Source organism: Danio rerio, chromosome 7 (assembly GCF_052040795.2).
Source record: "Danio rerio strain M-AB ecotype USA chromosome 7, GRCz13ab, whole genome shotgun sequence".
Taxonomy (NCBI): Eukaryota; Metazoa; Chordata; class Actinopteri; order Cypriniformes; family Danionidae; genus Danio; species Danio rerio.
Window position 1 is genome coordinate 47259646 of NC_141027.1, and position 23277 is coordinate 47282922.

At 36.4% G+C, this 23277-nt stretch overlaps 1 protein-coding gene across 27 annotated transcripts in view; it reads left to right on the forward strand.

The window, feature by feature from the left end:
• The window catches only part of znf536 (zinc finger protein 536), a 497364-nt gene that overhangs the window by 390385 nt on the left and 83702 nt on the right, over positions 1–23277 (forward strand). For 26 of the 27 annotated variants that reach the window (XM_087261688.1, XM_087261685.1, XM_087261694.1 and 23 more), the window contains 2 exons: positions 2837–2995; positions 11050–12750. In XM_087261688.1, coding sequence (XP_087117814.1) covers positions 2837–2995; positions 11050–12750 — 1860 coding nt within the window. Of the gene's footprint in view, positions 1–2836; positions 2996–11049; positions 13421–23277 lie in introns of those variants that run through there. The other variant, XM_087261711.1, reaches the window with a different exon arrangement.

The following is a 23277-nucleotide window of genomic DNA, read 5'->3' on the forward strand; positions in this document are numbered from 1 at the left end:
GAGCTCAGTTTTGTTAACCAGAGGAGATATTTCAATTACACTGGTCGTTATATCAGCTTATTCCGTGATCTGTAGAAATTCTTGATTCTACTTGGCTGGAAGGTGTGCAATAAAATAGTTAATACATACATAGTTTAAAATAAGTCCACTTCACTCAAACATTAGTAGTAAACATAACAACTCACAGATGCTGGAACCTTCAGTCATCTGTGTAATCTCGATGTGCATAATCAAGGGGTGACACGGTGGCTTAGTGGTTAGCACGGTCGCCTCACAGCAGGAATGGAGCTGGTTCGAGTCTATTTCTGGTTCGAGTGGCATTTCTAAATAGAGTTTGCATGTTCTCCCCGTGTTGGCGTAGGTTTCCACCAGGTGCTCCAGTTTCCACCAAAGTCCAAAGACATGCGGTAAAGGTGAATTGAATAAACTAAATTGGCCATAGTGTTTCCCATTACTGGGTTCCAGCTGGAAGGGCATCTGCTGTGTAAAACACATGCCAGATAAGTTAGTGGTTCATTATGCTGTGGTGACCCCTGATGAATAAGGGCACTAAGCCGAAGGAAAATGAATGAATGCGTAATCAAGGAGTTGATGTTGATCTTTCAGCCCTCAAATATGCTCAAAAATATATATGTAAAAATATTAGTGAAAAGCTAATAGGCTACAATAAGCTAGACATGCTTGTGTCATTTACAAGGACAGACATGATCTCTCTCTCTCTCTCTCTCTCTTTCAATAAGAATTTTTTGCCAACAGAACTGCTCTTCATTGGATATTATGCCTTGTTCAGACCATTCTGTAAATCAGAAAATTACTTGGAAAACCTGAAAAAACTTAGTCTGATCTTCAGTAGTTTGTCTTGTCCATGTCTACATTCCTGTATACATTGAGTTGCTGCTTTATGATTAGTTGATGAGGTATTTCCATTGATAAGCAGTCAAACAGTTGTACCTAATAAAGTGGCCTGTAAGTGTAGCATGTGTATTCAAATGCAGCTGTGGTACAACAGCATCCACTTCTTTCTAAAAGCCTGTGAAAATTTGGCAATAGGAGTAATATTTGTAATTGTCTGGTTATCAGGGTAAAGTGGGTCAGAGTCGGTGTTTGTGTTTGTTTGGTTGTGAGTATATGTTTGGGTCAGAAAATGGGGGCAGACATCACAATGTAACGCGTGTAGGCAAAACGGAGGCAGCAAATTGCAGGAATGTGATCAGTCACAAGAGAGAAGGAGATGCTGACTTCACTCTTTCTTTTTTAACTTCTCAAATCTCATTTGATTCTTAAAAGAGGGTAGAGAAATGAGGAGGGAAAAAAAAGCACGGAAAGAAAGAAAGATTACTTGTACAAAAGCTTTTGATTGAGGCAAATGGTTGCTAAAGTGGGTTGCGCCATTCAGGCGACGTCTCTCCCTACACACACACCGTATCATGTGTAGGCGCAGAAATAAGAAAGCATTTGCAAACGTTTTTTTTATTTTTTATTATTATTTTTTTCCAAGCTGTGGCTGGTTATGGGCTTACAGACCTTGTTGCGCTGAAGTAAAGGTGCAAATTCAAATGAGAGCATAAAAAATACACACTTACGGACAGAAAGTGTGGATGGGGTGAGTTTATTTTGTTTTAATACATTTTTATTCATGTGTTTAAATTACATTTATTTATTTATTTGATTATTTGACAAGAATTTACTTGAACTAAAACTCAATACTTTGTAAACTAAACATGAACAATGGTTATAACAAAATATGGTATTCTTTTTTCTCAATGTATTTATTTATTTATTTAATAGTTTATATGAAATGTTTATAAAATAACAAAAACTTTTTTTTAACTTAAATGAATTAAAATTAAATACAAAAGAGAAGTTGTCAAATATATATATATATATATATATATATATATATATATATATATATATATATATATATATATATATATATATATATATATATATATATATAAAGAATATATACAACTTTTATAATATTAGTATGAGATTATTGTCAATTACATATATATATATATATATATATATATATATATATATATATATTCATTCATTTATTTTATTTATTTTTGATTATTTATTTATTTATTCATTTAATTATTTAATTTAATGGTTTAAATTAAAACTTTTTCAATGTAAATTCATTGCAATTAAATACAAAAATAAATCTGACTGAAAAGACCTGACCTGGTCTTGTATCCTTTTAACTTCGCTGGAGTGTCAACCGCTTCACACAATACGAGATCCCCCTGTAACTCACCATGGTGTAACACTGCTGACATCTCACATATAAGCACAGTGACTAATTATCTCCAAGTGTGGACTTGTTGACACTCTTAGACATTATTGGTGTGACAATTGCTCAATCAGAGCGGCCCTTCGTTATCACCGTTTCCCATCAAGCTCCCAGCCGACGTCACCTGTCAAAACCAGGGCGCCACGCAAAAGCGAAGACCCTGTTGCTGACATGGCTGTTTTCTCCTTTTTTTCCCCCTTGTATTGTTCATTTCAACACAATCTGCCATATGCTTCCCACTACAGATGATGAGAGGCTGGATAAAACGTAGGGACGTGAGTGTACTTGGGCGGGGGTCGGGGTGATATCTCTAAAGAAAGCTTCTGAACTGTCAGCGTTCTGTCAGGTTGCGGAGTGGGGGGGGGGGGTGCACATGAACTTATTGATGTGTTTGACTTTGTGTGGCGTTAGCAGATTTGGGTGGCAAACGCTGAAAGCATGGAGAACAACAGAAGAAACAGAAGTCTCTAGTGTGCGTCTGGTTTGAAGTGAGAAAGAACAGTCTGTGAATTATGTTTCTATGTTTTCTCTCAGATGTCGGTGATGAGATGGCGAAACCTGTGAGTGCTGTCCAGCCCCCCACTACTCAGCACCGGGACAGGAGTGTGGGTTCAAGCATGAAGGACTGCCCCTACTGTGGCAAATCTTTCCGCACCTCACACCATCTGAAGGTCCACTTAAGAATACACACAGGTGAGAGAGAAGTCTGTGAAGGCAAACCCAATGCATTTTACACACCTTTAAATCTAATCAAATCAAATAAATCATCAATGTGTTTTGTAATGGTTACATATTTAATGCATGTATTTTGAATCATTTTAGATATATTTAAGTTATTTCTTTAAAATAAGAAAAAAAAATCATATATACAATTAAAAAGAAGAAAAATTAAGAGAAACAAAACATATTTTATATTTTGTTTGAATTTAAATGTATTATCTTTCTGTTTCTAGACTATTATGAGAGAAAGAAAGAAAGAAAGAAAGAAAGAAAGAAAGAAAGAAAGAAAGAAAGAAAGAAAGAAAGAAAGAAAGAAAGAACCAATTTTATTTTGGTTTTCCACATTTCATCCAACTATGGGTTGAAATAACCAATCATTTTTGGGGCCCTATCAAACACCCGACGCAATAAGGCGCAAGACATTTTTTGGCGTGATTTGCTGCTTTTTTTAGACCAGCACAACCCTAATTTTCACTTTTTGCGCCACGTTGTTTAAATACCAATTCCAATTGCGTCACTTTATGGACTTGTGTTTTAGTCTATTTTAGTGTTTTAGTGTTTTAGTCTATAAGGCACATTGTTGGCACGTTGTTATTTTGAAGCACTGAAATAGACCGCCCCATTGACCAACTGAAAACTGGTCTAAAGTCCAGCACAGAGCGCCTTAGTCATGCACCTATGCAGGTCCAAACGCTTACACATGTCTTAATACATACAGGATGTACACAAATATCTTTACAAATGAAAAAAAAAAAGGATTAAAATGTTATAAAAATTATTAGCTACTACATAAATATAAAAACCACTGCCTTCTTCACGTCAGCGGCTTTTTTTCAGTTTATTCATGACAATTTGTTTATGTTTAATGTTACTATTATAAGCAGTATTGTTTAATATATGTATATTTATATTTGTTTTATTAAAAATAAGTTTGAATTCCATCTGCTGGTTTTTGGAGACGTATGCGTCACTATATGGGCATAAAAATAGGATGTGTGCTTAGATATAACTTTTTATTGTTAATTTATTAGTTTGCTGGAAATTAGAACTGACTTTAGAAAAAAAAAGGTTTTGAAACAAATCTTTGCGCTTAACAAATGAAATTAATTATGTAGGCTGATTGATGTCTTCAGTGGAGAGAGTTCGATACCGTTTCCTTACTCCACAAAAGTAAAGGAGTAAAGAGTAAAAGTAAAGTAATAGGAAAGTAAAGAAGCCGAATGAAGGAGGCTCGTTCTTTATCATCACACTGCAGATGGTCTGTTTAACTGTTTTCTCGCTTGTGAAGCGTTCAGTTTTTCTAAAGTAAGTTTTTTTTTACAAAGTCCACCATGTAAATAGCGAATGTGCCATGGCTCGAAGCAAATGACTCTTAAAGGCAATAGGAGATGAGATTCTGATTGGTTTAATGCACGTTATGCTCGAAACACATTCATAACTCATTAAGAGAATAAGCATAACCCTGTTAGACCACGCAAACCCTATTTTTTCATCCTTAAAATATCAAAAGTGGATTCAGGCCTTGAAGTTTACCCTTCATGTATATGTATTAACTAATTTCGATTAATTTCAGTTCAGACTTGTTATTTTAGAACAACTGGTTTGAAAATGAAATCAGAATGTTTGATTATTCTGAGTTGGATGTATTTTGCTTTATTCATTCGTATTGGAAATACGCATAGGTGAGATGTGAGAGAGAAGTTCATGAAGAAGATATTTTGACACATACAGTACATAAAGTCCACATGCAGATAGTGAAGTACATACAAGTATACAACCTATTTAGAGTTATTCCCAGCATTAATGATGCACATTTAAAAAAAAAACTTTTAGTAGGACTGAAAATCTCTGAGCCCATAAATGAACCGCAGGTATGTGAGGGAGGACAGCGGCCCAGCAGAGTAATGATGTGAGCAGTGCTGGTCCAGTGGCTGTCAGGAGACCCTCCTGTTCCACCCAAGAGCAAGGCTGAGGCTCACTAGCAGGCACAGCTGGCCTAGTTAACATGCAGGATAACCAGGATAAGCACTCTGAGGTCACCTTAGATTCAGCACACTGCTGGCTCTATTTATGGGGAACAGTGTACGTGTAAACATTTAAGCGATAGTTTTTATTTGTATTATTATTATTATTATTATTATTATTATTATTATTATTATTATTATTATTATTATTATTTGTAATAATAATAATAATAATAATAATAACATTGTAGTTATTTTTTACAGTGTAAAAAATGCAGTGTTCCACACAAATCAATTAAGTTAACATAGCACATTTTAATATATTGAACATAAAAAATTAAGTTTCTCAAAGAAAATCTCCAGAATTGTGTTGTTTCAGCTCATTTTAACTAGAAAAAATAGTTTAAATAAGTGGCAAAAATCTTTGTTAATTTTTTTTGAGTGTAGATCAATCAAATATATAAATACTAATACTAAACTTTGTGCTACTACTATTAATACAATAAAATAAAACACATTTAAATAAAATAAAATAAAATAAAACAATAATAATAATAAATAAAATATTCTTTTGACCACAAGAAACTTTGCAATTATACCTGTAACAAAACTCTCATTAATAGTAATAGACTATAATAAGCTGACGTATTTGCAAAGCAGATGGGAGCCTTCAGAGCCATCTAGGTGCTCAGAGAGGGCCTGCACTATTGTAAATAACAATAATAATAATAATGATAATAATAATAATAATAATAATAATAATAATAATAATAATAATAATAAGAAGAAGAAGAAGAAGAAGAAGAAGAAGAAGAATAAATTGTAATATTTATAGGATTGAAAAATAGAGAGAAAAATAGAAAAATAGAGAGAGAGGTGGAACTTCCCCATGACAGTGCTGATCAATGCATCCGATGGCTAAATCTTACAAGGTGTTGTTGAAAGTTTTAAAAAAAAATTCTTGTTTTATGTTCTTCTATGTTTTCCTCCCTGTCAGGTCATTGATATTTCCACTGACTCACTCATACAGACAGCCTCTTGCCCCATCTGATGGTATAACAATGAAACCTCCACAGAAGTCAAAATCACACACAGATCATTTCTCACAAGCAAATTTTGAAGAACACTGTTTATATCTACATACACCAGTTCTTATACTAGACCAATGAGCGTCATTTTATGGGTGAGATCTGGAACACCTGCGCATGTTCACAGTGAAGCTTTAATCATAAAAAGGACAGCTATAAAAATAGGAAGAAGAAAAAAAGAAAGAAGCAGCTTTATAAATTCAGCAAATAATGTGAGGTCAATCCGCGCTTCTTTACTTAACTGTAAATGGAAATCACTCGCAGCTCAGGGAATCGATGGTTGTTACTTTTTTGGTATGTGCATACAAGGAAGAGAGCAGACCACCCAGATGGTATTTGTCCCACTTAATAAGAAGCACATAGCTGCGCTATTCTGGAGCATTAAGCTTGATTATAAGGCATGCTTAACAACAGAGCTGATGTGTAACTCTCTCAGCCTGCAGTATCTTCACCTTCTGTTGTAACAAGGAATAGTATTAATTTTCAGTACGGCATTCATATGAAGTCTGCAGAACGCTGTCATCTGCATTTGTTATTATCTAATATGGACTGCGAGGCAGTTATAAAGAGCAATTTCCCCTGAAATGACTTGCAGCAAGAATTATATGAAATGGAATGCAACGTACAACTTAAAAACTGCACAAATGAGAGTGTTAAACATTTAGGCAATGACAGGCTGTCGCAGTGAAGTGTTTAAGTTTTCTTTAAACAGAGGGGTTAAGGCTTTGGACAGGCTGGCTGTATCGTCCTAGCAGGAGAGCAGCGGATGGAGTGGGGAAATATGTTTCTAGCTGAGGGAGGTTGAGTTATGCCTGCTCGGAGCAGGGGGTAAGGGTCCCCAGTAGAGCCGTATTTCAGCCGAGAGGAAACAGAGGCCCTCGTCCCAAGCCTCCGTTAACTCACTCACTCTCTCTCTTTCTGCTCGCCGGGACGGGCCACGTGTGTGCGGTGCGGCCAGAGAGCGCTTACAGGCGGACGCTTCTCTTTCTGTCGATGCAGCAATTTACGCGGACCCTGATGTACTTGCAAGATGTGTGACTCTTTGCTGATCGGTTATAGGTTTGTCATAAAGATTCCCGGCTGACAGGAATCAGAGATATGGCGCAGGTCTCGCTCGAGCTCTGCTCGAATAATTTACTGGAACAACAGGCCCTTCCAATCAGGCTGAAACTATGCCGATGACATTAAACAAATATCCTGCCCTGATTTAAAGCAATCAGACATGCGGATGACACAAAGCGGGCCTCAATCCCGACGCCGTTATCCCATCACAATGGCGTTGCTTACTGAGGAGGCCAGGGCATTGTGCGACACAATGTTAGATTAATGACTCTCTAACGTCGGCTTGAAAGGAATGAAGTGAATTTAAATTTCTCCAAAAGTTAAAGAGCTAATGTTACAGTATTAATTTCCTCTCCAACAGTGAGCGGGAAAATATCCATTAGTGAAATTAAGCACAGTTTTCTAGGTAGCTAACATTGTGCAGCGTATAGTGTGGGGCCACAGCTAATGAACACTGCAGTGGGTGATATTTCATTATACAAATTAATGCTCACATTTTAATGGGAAAGTCACATAATGAATCTAGGCTTCAGTGACAGCAATTAGAGACACAGATTGTCCCCTTCTGGACAAGGCAGTATTTAGCAGTAAGCAGCTGTAGATAAAAAATAAAAAGGTCCTTGCTCCTGACAATGGCTACGCATAACTTGAGGCTATGGGAGAAGCAAGATGCCAGACGAATCACCTTTGTTTGAAGGGAGACAGAGGACAGACAGGCATCGGCCGTGCCGGTTCACCTTGGTGATCGGGAGCCATTACGCATCTTGATCGAGACTTGGACTGAACCGAGGAGAGTTGGCTCGCACGGCTGGATGGAGCTTTATGGTTGCATCGAACAACGTTTTAAAGGTTTGCTTTGAAGAGAGAGAGAGGGGGAGCCATTAAACTCAGGTCTGTGGTCAGTTGCTACTGTTCCAAACCATAAGCATTGTAAATTACAAAGGTCACTCGGCAGACTCCCTGTAGGAAATTTCAAGGTATTAGTAGCGAGTCCTTTCCTGCTGCATGGTTAGTGGTTTTGTTCTCGTTCTTTTTGGTTTTGTTTTCGTTCCCTCTCGTAATGCGTATTTGCTAAGAACATGGCGAGTTAGTTATCTAAAAGTCTTTAAGATGAATGGAAGGATTGAAGTAATGGGGCATACAGTAAAGGGTAATTTCAAATGTAAATAGAAGTTGTGAGTATGATGTGGAGGGCTTGAGAACTCGAACACCTTGACATTCTTGTTTCTACATTTGGCGTAGATTATGGGGCGGAAAAAAAAGACATCTATTTTTCCAGTGCAGTCAATCTCTCTCTCTCTTTATCCCCCCTGTGGAATGCAGGCTGTCTTTTTACCCTTCTGTAAAGCCATATGGAAATTCATCTTAAAGTGTGTCATATCTATTAACTGTTTTAATTGCACTTCTGTAAAGGCTGCAAGTGTTTACTCTGAACCGTTACTATGGAGTCATGACAAATCACACAAATCCATATGAAATCAGTTTGCGCTGGACTTCTTCAAGTGTTAAGTCTGAAAGCGCTCTGTTTGAAGTGAACTTGCAAAATGATAATGGATATGTACTACTCACAGTGAGAGGTCTCTGCAATTTATATAAAGCCTGTCACACTATAGCAGATGGCAATTTGATATGTATTTTTTCCTCCCTATTTTTATTAACGCAGTCCATCAGGCGTAAGAGTGAGCTTTGGAAACTTTTTTCTTTTTAGTTTTGCAGACTCTCATTGCAAAAGATGAAAAATAATAATCTCTTTACCTCTCTGCCTTGGCGATCCATTTTGTTTCCCTGAGGTTGTGTTGTTTGTGTGGATATCAATTAAAAGTGGATTAACGGGTACATAATGACCTTTAGCAGTAAATTGTGTGTAATGTTGCAAGGCAGGATACAGTATATTCCCCAGATGTCACACGTGCCCCTGACGTATGATGGAGCAGATGTCTTACTGAGCCCAAATGGTGCACAAAGAACATGCCACACCACAGAGACTTGCACAGGCACTTCAACACACCCTCACAACCAGCGATATGTTTAGAAATAGCAAAACATAGACTTGATTGGTATGCATTTTAGTTTTTACTAAAAATTCGTAATACATTACCACAACATATGTCTTAATATGCTTTTTTTAGTACAAATAAATTAAGACGTTATCAGTATTTTCATAATCAGGCACACAAGATGGGGTGGAGAAAAGCAGATCACTCTAATTGTACTCTAATTTTGGGTACAGAATATCATTCCTTCCAGTTAAAGGAACTGAAAATGATCATTTGCATCAAGGACGTTTCCTTATTGAATCACACCAAGCCTCTGTTATCCTGCTCAGAGGATAAGCACTTATTGGGTTAAAAGCTCATCTTGTATGATGTCTTTTGAATATGCGCTTCAAACACTCTTGTGTAAAAGAACAAAAGACGGCTCCCTATCCCTTTTTTACATTCCCTTTCTCTCACCCTCTCAATTGCCCTTCACTATATGTCCCTCCGTATGTTTGTTCCTTATCAATATAGTATTGAGTTTGTGTTTGCAATCCTTTATTTAGGAAGCTGTGCAGTGGGTCTGCAGATCTTCCATTCTTTTTCTGGAATGGCGCCCTCCAAATAATGATAAATTACTTGAGCACTATGCCATTTGCTAATTATATCCATGATTTACTACAGAGCCAGACTTAAATCATTCAATTCAGTCTTGCGTAACAATGCAACATTTTTTCTGGGTTAAAAAATGTTTTCCATGTGTATAATCTAAGCGTTTATAGCCGCGCACACACACACATTGACAAACATGCTTTTATTTTCATTTTCCCATATCTCTCGAAACACCCTCCCTCACTGTCTTTTTTTTTCCCACCTCGCACGACATCATTTCATTCCTGAAACATTACAGGGACTCAAAAATCAAGCCTTGCATTTAGTTTATTGCTTATTGATCTTATAAATCTAGCTTTCATTCCGAGCCTATTCTAATTGTTGTCAGAATGTATTTTATATCGATATTGATTAGATCATGCAAATGCAATTTAGCCCCTTTCTCTTGTTAAAAGCTGCTCTCTTTTTGCTTTTAACAAGAATTATTGTACATTTGCATGCGTTTCTAAACTGCCTGCATGCCTACTTTTACAGTACATTTCATGCTGGTTAGCATTTTGTAATCCGCAGTGTGAGGCTGCCTTGTGAGGAATGCTCATGTGCACCACATATGGTGTGTTTATATCATTTAGACTATCTTCGCTCTCAAATGAGGGACTTTTATTGGGTGCATTTTGGACTGAGGGGTCACAGTTGTCCTCCAGGGGGAATAGAGAGCTACTGTGGGGCTTGATTTATCCTCACAATGATAAACTGCAAATAGAGAATGTCCACAGAACAACTCCACCACCAAGGTAGAGGCTTGACAGCAGACAAGGCCAGGGGAGAGACAGAAAGTGAGAGAGAGAGAGAGAAAGACAGCAGAAACCAGCAGCACCACAAGCCTGCAGTTCCCCATGTGAACAGAGATAACATCCAGACAGTTTTGTTGTCAGTTGAAAATATGATCTCTGTAGTGGACTGAAGGCACCATATGGTGTTATGTTTTTTATGGCACTGACGTGAGTGATGGCTCACTCCTAGGATCTGGATTGAGCTGGATCGACCCGTATTGAAACTCCTCCCTCCTCTCAAAAAGGCTGATGGACTGTTTGCTAAGTGATGAATGTGGTCGAATGCTGCAGAATGTGAGATTTAAAGAGTCTTGACGTAATCCTTGACATGATTCCTGTCAAATATTTACATGTTATTTTTCTTTCTGCTCTTCTTCTGACAGGTGGAACGAGCCCAGAGTTCCTGCTGAGCTTGTTGGCACCTATATTATTACCTCTGTACTGACATCAGCGCCTGTCTGTCTTTGTTTCTTTCTATCACTCTCACTCTAGGTGAAAAGCCCTACAGGTGCCCTCACTGTGACTATGCAGGCACTCAATCAGCTTCCCTGAAGTACCACCTGGAGCGCCATCACCGTGAGCGGCAGAACGGAAGTGGGCCCTCGGCCAACCATCCTCCATCATCTGAACACAAGGATGACCACAACAAGAACAGCGGTGGGACAGGGGTTTTTGCTCGTCCTGATGTCCTTCGCGGGGTCTTCAAAGGCATGATGCCCTCTGGTCTTGACTTCAGAGGAGGTCAAATGCTTCCACACCAGTGGGCTCCACCAGGAATGCTCTCACCTAGAGACAGAGATCGTGAAAGGGAGCGCCATGGACCGGGGCCAGAGCCCACCACGGAGAACATGAAGAGTCCAGAGGGACCTGGTTCTGCAGCGGACAGTCCTGCTAGCTTCTCTGACCTTGGTCGGGCCTACCAGAGTATGGTGGGAAATGGAGTCAACTTCCAGGGCTCCCTTCAGGCCTTCATGGACAGCTTTGTGCTCAGCTCTATGAAGAAAGAGAAGGAAATGAGAGAGAGTCAGCTGCACGGTCAGCACTTTAGCCAGGAGAATGCAGAGATCAAGACCAAAAGATCCAGCGAGGCCAACCAGGAAGAAAATCCCACCAGTGACATTAAACCAGCTGAGGGTGGCCGTTCACAGTATGAGCCCCTGGATTTGTCTGTTAGGCCTGAAGCGGGGACCCTTCCTGGAACCTCTATCACCATCCAGGATAATGTCGCCTGGCATGGTTGCCTCTTCTGCTCCTTCACAACTGCCTCTGTAGAGTTGATGGCCCTCCACCTGCAAGCCAACCACCTGGGTAAAAGCAAATGTGGCCCAGGCAAAGATACTAAGGAGCACCTCATGGGAGAGCCTTCCCATGTGGGCAAAGCTACTGGCTTGGCTCCTCCACCACCAGGCCTTCTTCATCACCATGAGGGAGCCCCGTCCAGGGACAGAGAGACTGAGTCTGGGGATCCAAAGGGACAAGCAGGCTGGTCCAACCATCTGGATCAGCCCCCGCACGGAGCCTCCATGGGAGCATTCTCCAGTGACTTCTACAAGCCCTTTGGTCCTGTGTATGATGGCTCTGCTAGAGGGCCTGTTGGATTTCTGGACCAGCAGCAAATTCAGCCTAACGACATGGGTGGTCAGGGCCCTTTGGATGACCTATCCGACAAGGCTTCCTGCAGTGAGATAGAGGCATCTGAGGAACACGGTGGCCAGTCTGAGGAGGATGAAGTGAGCCGTGACAAATCATTACCCAACCCCACTGGGACAGAGAGACACATGCATTCAGATGACGAAGAGGAAGCAGATGAGGAAGAGGAGATGGAGATGGGTGATGCTGAGGAGGAGGATCGTGGATCCATGCAAATGCTTCCTCAATCTCCATTGTCAGGAAAGGACATCCAAAGATGCAAGCTAACTGTAGGCCCTCAAAGCTCAGGGCTTTCTCCTCCTCAAGCTCCCACCCCTGAGAAGCAGTGGCAGCAGCAAGCAGGCCTGGGTCTTCTATCTTCAAGCGGTGGTCCCCCTGGCCTGGTTAAGCCTGATCAACCCCACCTCGATCACCAGATGAACATGCTATCTGTCCTGCGGGCCTACAGTTCAGAGAACCTCGCAGCCTTCAACGGAGGTCTTGGTGGAAGCTCCAATGGAGGAAGCGGTGGCACCAGCAACATGAAAAGAAACGACCCCTCTGGTGAGTATGACAACATAAACCCCTGTTTTTGTATCATAAATCAATAACCAATGCCGTTCAAAATGACTCACTTTTATACATACACACTCCCTAGCAAGTAAACACATGATATACACTGCATTATGAGTCGCACATCCTCACTGCACAATCTGCTATTTCTTATTTGTGAACCAATTACACATGGAGACATTTGCTCACTGTCACCCTCATTGGTCAGAAGCGCACTAATACAGAAACTCTCTAAAGGGGCAAGATTTGCTTTTGAGCCATTTCAACCTTATTTCAAGCAAGTTTAGAGACCATCAGGAAGACAAAGTAACATATTAATCTTTATTATATTGTCATTTTACAAGAGCTCCAGTCCCACCCTCTCTTTCCAGCCTCTTTCTGGGAATAAGGGCGCCTGCTTTGAAACAGACCAGGAGCTGATGGTCCCTGTGTCATCTCTAGCACACAGAACTTAACTATCTTAGCTTTCATAAAGGCCTCTCCCAAAAGCCCATTACTTTATAAGAGTCTGGGATCTATGGCCTTGTGAAAAATGATCTGTCAGCTTTCATGATTCTGCTAAGGTTACTGGTGCTCTTTGAGACTTCTGTGTTTCACACTGCCCTTTCAGAAAATTTGGTGATAAAAAGAAAAAGAAAGTAACTGTGAATGAAAAAAGAAAGAGAGTAAATCTCCAGGAATTGAATTTGTAGTTTGGTTTGGCTGGCTGTAGTAGAAAGTAAGTGAGTGCCACAGCCTTTAGATGTCCTTTTGTAAGAGTATTTCTTACAGCTGAGAAATTACATTTGCTGAAAGAAAAAAAAAAGTCTGATATACTTAAACACACCTATCATCCATTTTCATGTTCCTCCTAATATATTATTAATTAAAAAGACAACTAATTGTCTATGCGAGAATTAAGATAGACGTTCTTAGTTTGATGCTTTACATTGGTGTTCTTACTTGAGCAAACATAGAGGAGAAAGGCAGATTTTCTTTTTTTTTGCTCTCAGTAAAAGTCTTACTGCAAATAGGTGTAGGATTAAACTATTGCAAGTATTTTACAGGCATTTTATTAAGCTGCTTTGTTGTCGCAAATCATAATACTTACTTTATTTAATTTGGAACAATCAAACTGTTCATTCAAGACAGTTCATTTGTGTTGTGCTTGATTAGTAACCACAAATTCATCAACGCTGATTTGGGTAATACACAGTCAGTACAGATGTCAGTAAAATATTGTTAAATGTTAAATACTATTAATTTGTATTTAACAAATATAATATAATATATTAAATCGGGTGTATAATAATAATAATAATAATAATAATAATAGCAATAATAATAATAATAATAATAATAATAATAATAATAATAATAATAATAATAATAATAATAAATAAAAATAGCAATAATAATAATAATAATAATAATAATTATTATTATTATTATTATTATTATTATTATTGCTATTTTTATTATTTTATTATTATTATTATTGCTATTATTATGATTATTATTATTATTATTATGCTGTTTATGAATTATTATTGTTTTCTTTGATTAGACATTTGGATCTCTATTCCATCATAATGTTTACCACAAGTGAGTCATCCGCTAACACTCACGTCAGCTGAACTAGTCGATAATGTGAGTCAGTTGTGTGTGCAAAAAAAGCAGGCAAAATCTCTAGTCACTCGGTAATAACCTTGGAAAAACAAAAAGTTAAAGAGATGAACAAATATTTGTATAGCCATATCAAGGAATCTCGCCACTGTGATATTTGGAAGTAACAAAATGAAGGCAGACCAAGATCCTTTTTACTCAAACTTTCAAACATGAGACAAATATATCAAAAAGAGAAGTGTGAAGTCTGAAGATTGTCACGTGTTCTGCAAAATGGTTTACATTAACAATTAATGGTGCTTTTGACCTTTCAATTATGGAAAAATCTGTCTGTCATGGAGGAACCTGTTGCATTTTTAATATTTAGAGGAGGTCATTCACTTGGCTGAAAATGAATGCTAGTATTTTGTCATCGCAGTGAATGTACCGTATTGTAATATCCTTCTTTAATCAAAGACATTTGAAAAGTGCCCTTGTGACGTCCTCCTCTCCTGCTGCTGTGAAAAGGGACTGACCTTTAGAGATAAGGCTTTGTCTGGAGAACAAAAGTTTTTTGTTTGGCATTTTTAAAGCATGACTCCATCAGTTTGTTGCTGGTTGATGCTGATGGGCAGCCGAACGCTTCTGTATACGCCGAGACAGTGTGTGGGCATGTTTGAGTAGTACATACAGTACAGTAAAAGCATTGAATGACCATGTGCACAACTCAACAGACAGTTTATTCATCCTTTTCTGGAAGGAATGTGTTAGTATTACTGCTGAACCTGTATATGTGTTTATGTGTGTTTATAATAGAGAGTAAGAGATTTGGCACTCTGATGAAAGTATTCTACTTCAAATTTTTCATCTGGTGATCCCCGAAATAACAATGCCAGTGACTTGCGACCCCCAATACCCGCTGAGGTGGTTATAAATATATAAACCTGGCACACAATGGTGCACACATACCAATAGTCCCAAGTCTATTCATTGTTTAATTTTGGAGAACGCCACTCGAAGACCATCCTCCATATTTTAATTTAATTTTGATGTACGTGAGGGCCGTAAAGGTGTCTGAAAGTTTAACCTGATGCTATAAAATCAATGTTCTGTGTCTTTAATATAACATAATCGCCCCAGGGGTCACTAACAAACGCATTTATATTGCTTTTTACTTATATGTTATTTTTTTTTTTAATGTATTTTTAGCTATTTTTTTTCTTCTGAAGGTTATGGATAAAATATGGTAATTCTAATAGTTTAATAAAGTGAATTTGATTTTTGGAATTCACCAAGAGATCCCCCTTATTGTATCACGACCACAGGAACCACTTCTCTAGAAATGTATGATTTCTAACAAAATATGTTCAATCCTTAAGTAAAAGGCAAAATATTTAGGTTTTAAATATTGGACTTGAATTCAAATGCATATAAAATTAACTATTTTGTTTTAACTAATTTAAATGTATTTAAATATTTTTTTTTACTGAAGAGCTAAACATAATTCTATTGTAATTAATAGAATAATTAATAGAAAAAGATACTTAGTTTGTTTTTGTATTGTATGTAATGTATGCATGTTTGTATACATTACATGTTACTGCCAACCTAGGCTCATTCTAAAAATGTAACGCTATATACATTTATGGAGATCATTAAATACATCCCAGGAGCTACGTTTTTGCAGTTTTTGTTTTCACAAATCCACCAGAGAAGGCGCTGTATATGCTTTTTGAGATCTTAAATTTGTCTCCCTTAACCTAACCGACAGTTTTAAAAAGCAATTCAAAAAAAGAAAAGCCCTTGCCTGATTTTTACCAAGTTTTCAGATTTTACCACATTCTCACCCTGTTATTGACTTGTTGATTTTGTTTTTTGGCTTCTATTTTTGTCTTACCCGCTTTCTGGAACTATTTCTCACCGCATTCGAACCCTATAGTCGTGGTTAATTTCTCTTTGCATTTCAAGTCCACTGACATACATGGCGAGCTAACTGGTCAAACTGGTAACAGCGGGAAAGCCATCCGTACAGATGTAATCGGTCTGCTCATAAGGTTGAAAAGGAATGGCATCATACCGTCCTATTGTGTTTGTTTTAAAGACGTGATGCAGCCATATGTACTTCTGGATACATAATTTATGATCTCCAGAAATGTATATAGGACTATGTTTTCAGAATGAGCCAATTTTGGTTACTGCATTACTACAGATCATCACAGTTCACACCTCAACAACATTATTCATATCTTGAATTTTACAGAAAGAGATAAAAATGTCACAAAGACTAAAGCTTATGTTTTTGTTTTTTTGTTTGTTTGTTTGAATCCCAAATAGATATAAAATATCATGCTGGCAGATTTATTTGATCTTGGGGTTTTTTGTGCTTGGGTCTGTTGTCTAAAATTGAGTGAAACACATTCTGTATACGATTCCTTGGGGCTGGGCATAGATGAAGCAAAAATCCCTCTGAAAATTTAATTCAGGGCAAAATATGATTATCTGAAGTGGCTTGGCATTAGGTTTGTATGCAAATAAAGCATAAATCATTAATATTTAGAAATCTCAGCTGAATATGGTATGCCTTGACATCCGGAATGGAGTGAGTGAGAGTCATTTCAAAGTGACACCCTCATTATTATAACGCTTTTATAAGACACGCAAACACATTTATTCTCTCTTGCATATCAAGTATCTTACATTTGTTTTATTGTAGATTAACCTTCTTCCATACATAAAAGCAGCACACATTTTTCCTTACAAATTACTACAGAAATGTACCTAAATTACATTTAGATTCAACACTATTTTATTTGTTTTATTTATTTGTTTATTTGTTTAATTTTATTTTTATTTTATTTTATTTTTTATTTATTTTATTTTTTAAATATATATATATTTTTATTATTTTATTAATTTTTTTTAAATTTATTTATTTTATTTTTATATTTTATTTAATCTTTTTATTTTTTATTTTATTTCATTTTTATTTTATTTTAATTCATTTTTTATTTAATGTAATTTTATTTTATTATTTTTAATTTTATTTTGTTTTATTGCTTAATTTATTGTTTGCTTTATTTACTGCTTTATTTATGTATGTATTTGTTTAGTTAGTTAGTTAGTTAGTTAGTTAGTTAGTTAGTTAGTTAGTTAGTTAGTTAGTTAGTTAGTTAGTTAGTTAGTTAGTTAGTTAGTTAGTTAGTTAGCAAATATATGATTTATTATTTTATTGAAGCCAGGAACATATCGATTTACATAAGCATTAAGAGAGTGTATTTGTAGTAAAACATTGAAAAAAAAATAGTAATAATCATAGCTCATATTAATCATGCAGTATATCTGTGATTTAGTGGCGAGTTCTGTTAGACACCTCAGACTGTGTCTAGTCTAGTGGATTAGCTTTGTATTGTTCACATTGCTTAATGGCCTTGTTCCATTGTGCAAGGCAGCGATTGTGTAAGTGTATCATATAATCAATACCAGGTCTGTTAGTGGCATATCTTCATCTATACATTGCACACATCTCAAGCGCTGTGTTCTTTGTCTGCTTTCTTGTGCTCCTCTTTTGTCTTCCCCTTAATTTAACAACATATCATCACAAGCAACTCGTGTTATAATAACCAGACATCAGTCCCATCTATCTGCAGCACCTGTGTGAAATGTTAAGGCCAGTCGACAGTAAGACTTCAAGGTTTCTGTTATCAGTCTCTTTTTTATGCTTGCTGGTGTACTATAAGAATGGAAACGTGTCACCAGAAAAAGTGCTTTCATTTATTGTAAAGCACCACTTAGAGCAACGAAAAAGAGGAAGAATGAGATTATTAGTGGCCTTTGCGTGTGCTGCCATCGCTCTAACTGAGCTCTTCGCACACTCTTGCCCTCACCCGTTCTGTTTTTGTTGTTGTTTTCATTGTCGTGGTCGTCGTAGCTTGCAGTGTAAACAGTTATCTTGATTCACTCGCCCCGTCTCCATTAGCCGTCATGAAAAATGGCCACATTTAGATGTCTCACAGGAGCAGTTGTTGAGTGCACACTTGTGGTGTGGAGCACAGTTACCCGGCCTGTCTAAAACATGATGGATCAAAGTTTGTTGTGACAATTGCTAGATAAAGCAAATACAAATACACTGAAAAAAAATTTTTGTTGGATTTACTAATTTCTTAAGTGGTTAAGTGGTTGCAAGCAATTTACATGAGCTGAATTTAAACAAACAAATGAAATTTAGTAATGTTCAACTTAATTGGGGTGTTTAAATTCAGCACATATAAGTTCTTTATAACCACTTATCTTAAAAAAATTAGTAAATCCAATGAATCATTTTTTTCAGTGTATGATAAAGTAGAATATAGGTAATACTTTACTATAAGGTCTCATCAGTTTTCACATCAACAGTGAGGAATAGCTACGTTTGATTCAAATGGTATGTTAAAACCATACAACTGAGCTTTATTAATTGTCAGCTCTATTAAACTAGGTTGCGACTTGATTTTAATATTATACTGAGAAATTAACTTTACTTTGGATTAATAAATGCTTTACATGTAGTTTTGATTATTAGATTGTTTCAATTAGCTTATATTAACAAATGAAGACTTACTGAGGCGTTTTTCGTATTGAAAAAAATCAGGATTTGCTATTTTTTAAAATAGTTGTAAAAAATGTACTTGGGCTGTATTTAAACAAACAAATTAAGTTGAAAGTTACTAAATTTAATTTGTTTGTTTAAATACAACCCATATAAATTGTTGCAACAATTTTGCAGACAACATTTTTTCAGTGTAGGCCTGTAAAGAATCTGAAAGTTTCAGTCAATATACCAGGCGTTTTGTAGGCCAGATTCTTTTTTTCTTATTTTATTTTATTTTTTTTAGTTTTGTTTGAAAATAAATATATACTGGTATGTCCTTAAGCACTTGGTGATCACTCAAAGAAAAGTTTGCTGTTTGTTCAAAATAATTATTTAAAATGAGCTTTTTTGGGCACAACTTAATAGTTTTATGTTCAGTTAGCTTGAATGTGTAATGTTTTCGAATAGCGTAGACCTATATAAAATCAGAAAATTTTAAGTCAATATCTCAGGCATTTTGTTTAGTTTTGTTTGGAAAAAAAAAAAAAAATATATATATATATATATATATATATATATATATATATATATATATATATATATATATATATATATATATATATATATATATATATATATATATATATATATATATATTATGTCCTCAAGCACTTGGTACTGTGGTACGGTAAAAAAAATACATTTGCTGTTTGTTCAAATTACTTATTTAAAATGAGCTGAATTAACACAATTCTTGAGCTTTTTGGGGGAAAACTCAGTGGTTTTTATGTTCAATCCACTTAAAATTGTAAAAAAAAAAAAAAAAAAAACTAAGTTAACCTAATTAATTTATGTTGTCTCAACACAAATCGAATGTGTGGAACCTAGCAACCCTTTTTTTCCTTTTTTACAGTGCAAAACCACTGTGAGTACAGTCTGAATGTTCTTCTCAAAGTTTAAATAATAAATAATCACAGTATTTTCATAAGGTGCCCTTAATTACACTGCAATACATGTTCATTATCACAGTATATTGTATTATAGAATATCAGAACATTAAAGTGAGTGCATATTCATCTTTAATCTTGGTTAGAAATCTACAATAACTGTTCTCACGATACAATTTGGGAACTGTAAAGAAGAACATGCATGACTTTTTTTGCTGATTATTTTGTAGACATCTGTTGAGAAATGAAATAACATGAAACAATTAGTTAAGTGTGAGGGAATTTTGTTCAGAGTTTTGTTAAAAGGGTCGTTCTTTCAATGGTTTTTAACTATGCCATTAAATCACAGTTCACCTGTTGCAAACCTGTTTTAGCTTCTTTCTTATGTTAAACAAAAAAAGAAGAAACTTTGAAGAATGTTGGCTAACCTTTGCTATCCATAGATTTTTTTTTTTGCCTTTTATGGATGTTAGTAGCTATCTGTGTCCAATATTCTTCAAAATATAAATTTTTTGTTTAAAAGAAAAAAAAAAGTTTAATGGTTTTGAAGCACTTAAGGGTGAGAATGATGGTGATTTTTGGGGCAAACTATCCTTTATTATTCATTAATAAAATAAAAATAAATACAATAAATAAGCTATTTTCCCCTCTTTAAGTCCATGGGAGTTCCCAATAAAGATAGTTGTGTGTGTGTGTGTGTGTGTGTGTGTGTGCACATTTGTGTGTGTGGCTCCAGATGCTAGTCAGGAGTACAGTTTTCAGCTGTCCAGCCAACACTCGCAATCCAGTTTTGCCACACACTCAAGACATTCCTCAAGTGATGTGTGTGTATTAGGCTAGAAAAAAAAGGAGATGGACAAAAAACGGAAGATGAGAGGATGTAGAGAGAGAGATCAGACTTGAAGGACTGCTGAAAGAGGGGGCTGCTCACCCCAACCATCCTAGTTCATAAGGCCATGACACCCCCTGGTGGAAAAGCAGTGAACCCTGTCCCCATTCACTCCAAACCACTCAGTGAGAATGACAGATGATTGGAGACGGAGGAAGATAGAAGGAAATGGAGAGAAATGCGACTGGCTGTATGAAAGCGAGTCGAAAGACAGAAAAAGAGACGTATGCTTAGGAGGATCGCTTTATGTCTTTGCTTTTCTTCTTCTACGCAAATCCCTTCGGGTTTATCAATTTACAATGTGTCCTCCTTAATATGTCAAGGAAGACTCACAAACTTTAAAAAAAAGACCTTTATAAGTGATGCAGTTAAAGAAGATGTGTGTGAATGTGCTCGAGGTTTTCCTAGTGTTTTTATTTTAGCTCTTATCTTCTAGTGTGTGTGTGTTAGCATGTATCTTGCCCAGCAGACAGGAGTGGGTAGTTAAATGTAAATGGTGTTTAGTCACTAGTGGCCAATTATCACTGTCAGGAGGGTGTATGATCAGACCCTCTCTTGGGTGGGTCTTGACCCCAGTCTGGTGCGGGTCAGAGAGAGTGCACTACTTTCTGTCTTCCTGTCAGCCTTAAGTTCATGTTTCTCGCTACTTTGCTGACTTTTAACTTTATGTGCCTCTCATATGTGTGTCTTTCACTCTCTCTCTCTCCTTTTCAATCCACGAATGTGGTAATAAAGAGCTCGTGCAAGTGTGTTGTTGTTTGACCAGGTTCTATTATGATAATTAAAACCATATGGTGCCTGCAATGTGCACAGTGAACCCACAGATGTAAAGGAACAGACTTTCGCTTCGTAGCGAGGAACATGATGACACGTCCTCACATGCTTGCACAGACATCACACATCCACTTAAGTAACGTTTAGCATTAAACAGAGCGTTCTTGTTCATTCTGGACTTTTTTTTACTTTAAATATGATTAAAAATGTGGTTGTCAGCAGGTTCAGGTTAAGGATTTTACCTTTTTTACTTTAATAAATAAATAAATAAACTATAAAAACAAAAACAAAAACAAAAAATACATAAATAAATAAATGGATGGATGGATTACATTATACTGTTTGGGTAAAACGTGTATTTTAATAATTTTAGTTAATCAAATATACCCAGGATAAACCCTCCACACTTTGTGTTATGTTCATTAAAACCTAAAGGACACCTATTTTCCCCCTTTTTCAAGAATTAAGATGAGCCTTTCGTGTCTCCAGAATTTGTTGGTAAAGTTTGAGCTCAAATCACCCATCAGATTATTTATTATACCTTTGAGAATATTGGATTTTCTGCTCTGAACACAGTGTTGTTGTTTTTGTTGCCTGTGCCTTTAACCTCCTAGGGCTTAGTGGCCATATACATGGACAGCACATTTTAGTTCTTAAGTGGCTATTTAATATACTTTGAATGTTTTATATTTTGCTACAGACATACAGTGTCATCCTGCAACTGTTTTGCAGCGTATGAAATGTCTCAAACACTATTTTAACTGTCCAAAATGGGGAAAAAAAATCGTTTTTACTCTCTGATAGTCAAAATATGATCCAATTTTTTTCTCTGTTAAATATGCATTATAAAGCAGTCAGGAAAAAGTGTTTTATGTAAATTCAGACCTTAGGTCCACATATATGGATATAATTTTTTTTCTAAAAGTACATCACATAAAAAAATGATACTTTTTTATTCTAATTATGTTCCAATAAGCCCAAATAGCAAAGAGAAATACAAATGCATGTAAAAAAAACACCTTTGACCTTAGGAGGTTAAAGCTAATCCTCCCCAAACACCGTTCCCACGTGCCTGTTAGAGTGTGCCTCAATTTCTACCTCGGCTGCGTCAGATAAACAGCACAGTGACAGACATGAATGGAACAGATCTCACTTAACTTTTATAAGAAATACTATAGTAAGAACCTTCCCAATGATTATTTGATGTATTTTGTTGTGGAGTTAATTAAAGCCTTTCCACATTGATGAGTCCCACACAGTTTTGCGTGCACGTTTAACTTTGCACTGTTTCTGCATGGCAAATGTTACAGGAAACATGTTGATATAGATTGCTATATGGATATCCGTTATGGTAATGTACAAAAAATAAATATGATTTAACGTCCACAAATTGGAATTGAAGCATCTTCTTTTATAATTGTACTGACGTGCGACTGTGGTGACAAAGTAAAGACGGTAAAATCGATGTAATTCATTAAAAACATGCACTATTTTAAAAACATTTTAAACTTGTAAAACTCATTCTTGATCACATTTGATGATGATTGATGATCACATAGAGCTGAACAGATCTTTTATTCCCAGTTGCTTTGCGCACGTCCTGTCTTGTTGATATGATTATACATGTTATTACGGAGACATGTTGATATGCGGCTGTCAATAAATTTGGTGGGTAGAGAAACCACACTCCAATGTCACGTTGTGGTCTAACTCATAATGGGAGGGATTGGATCCTATTTTAATGTCATGAAATTTTC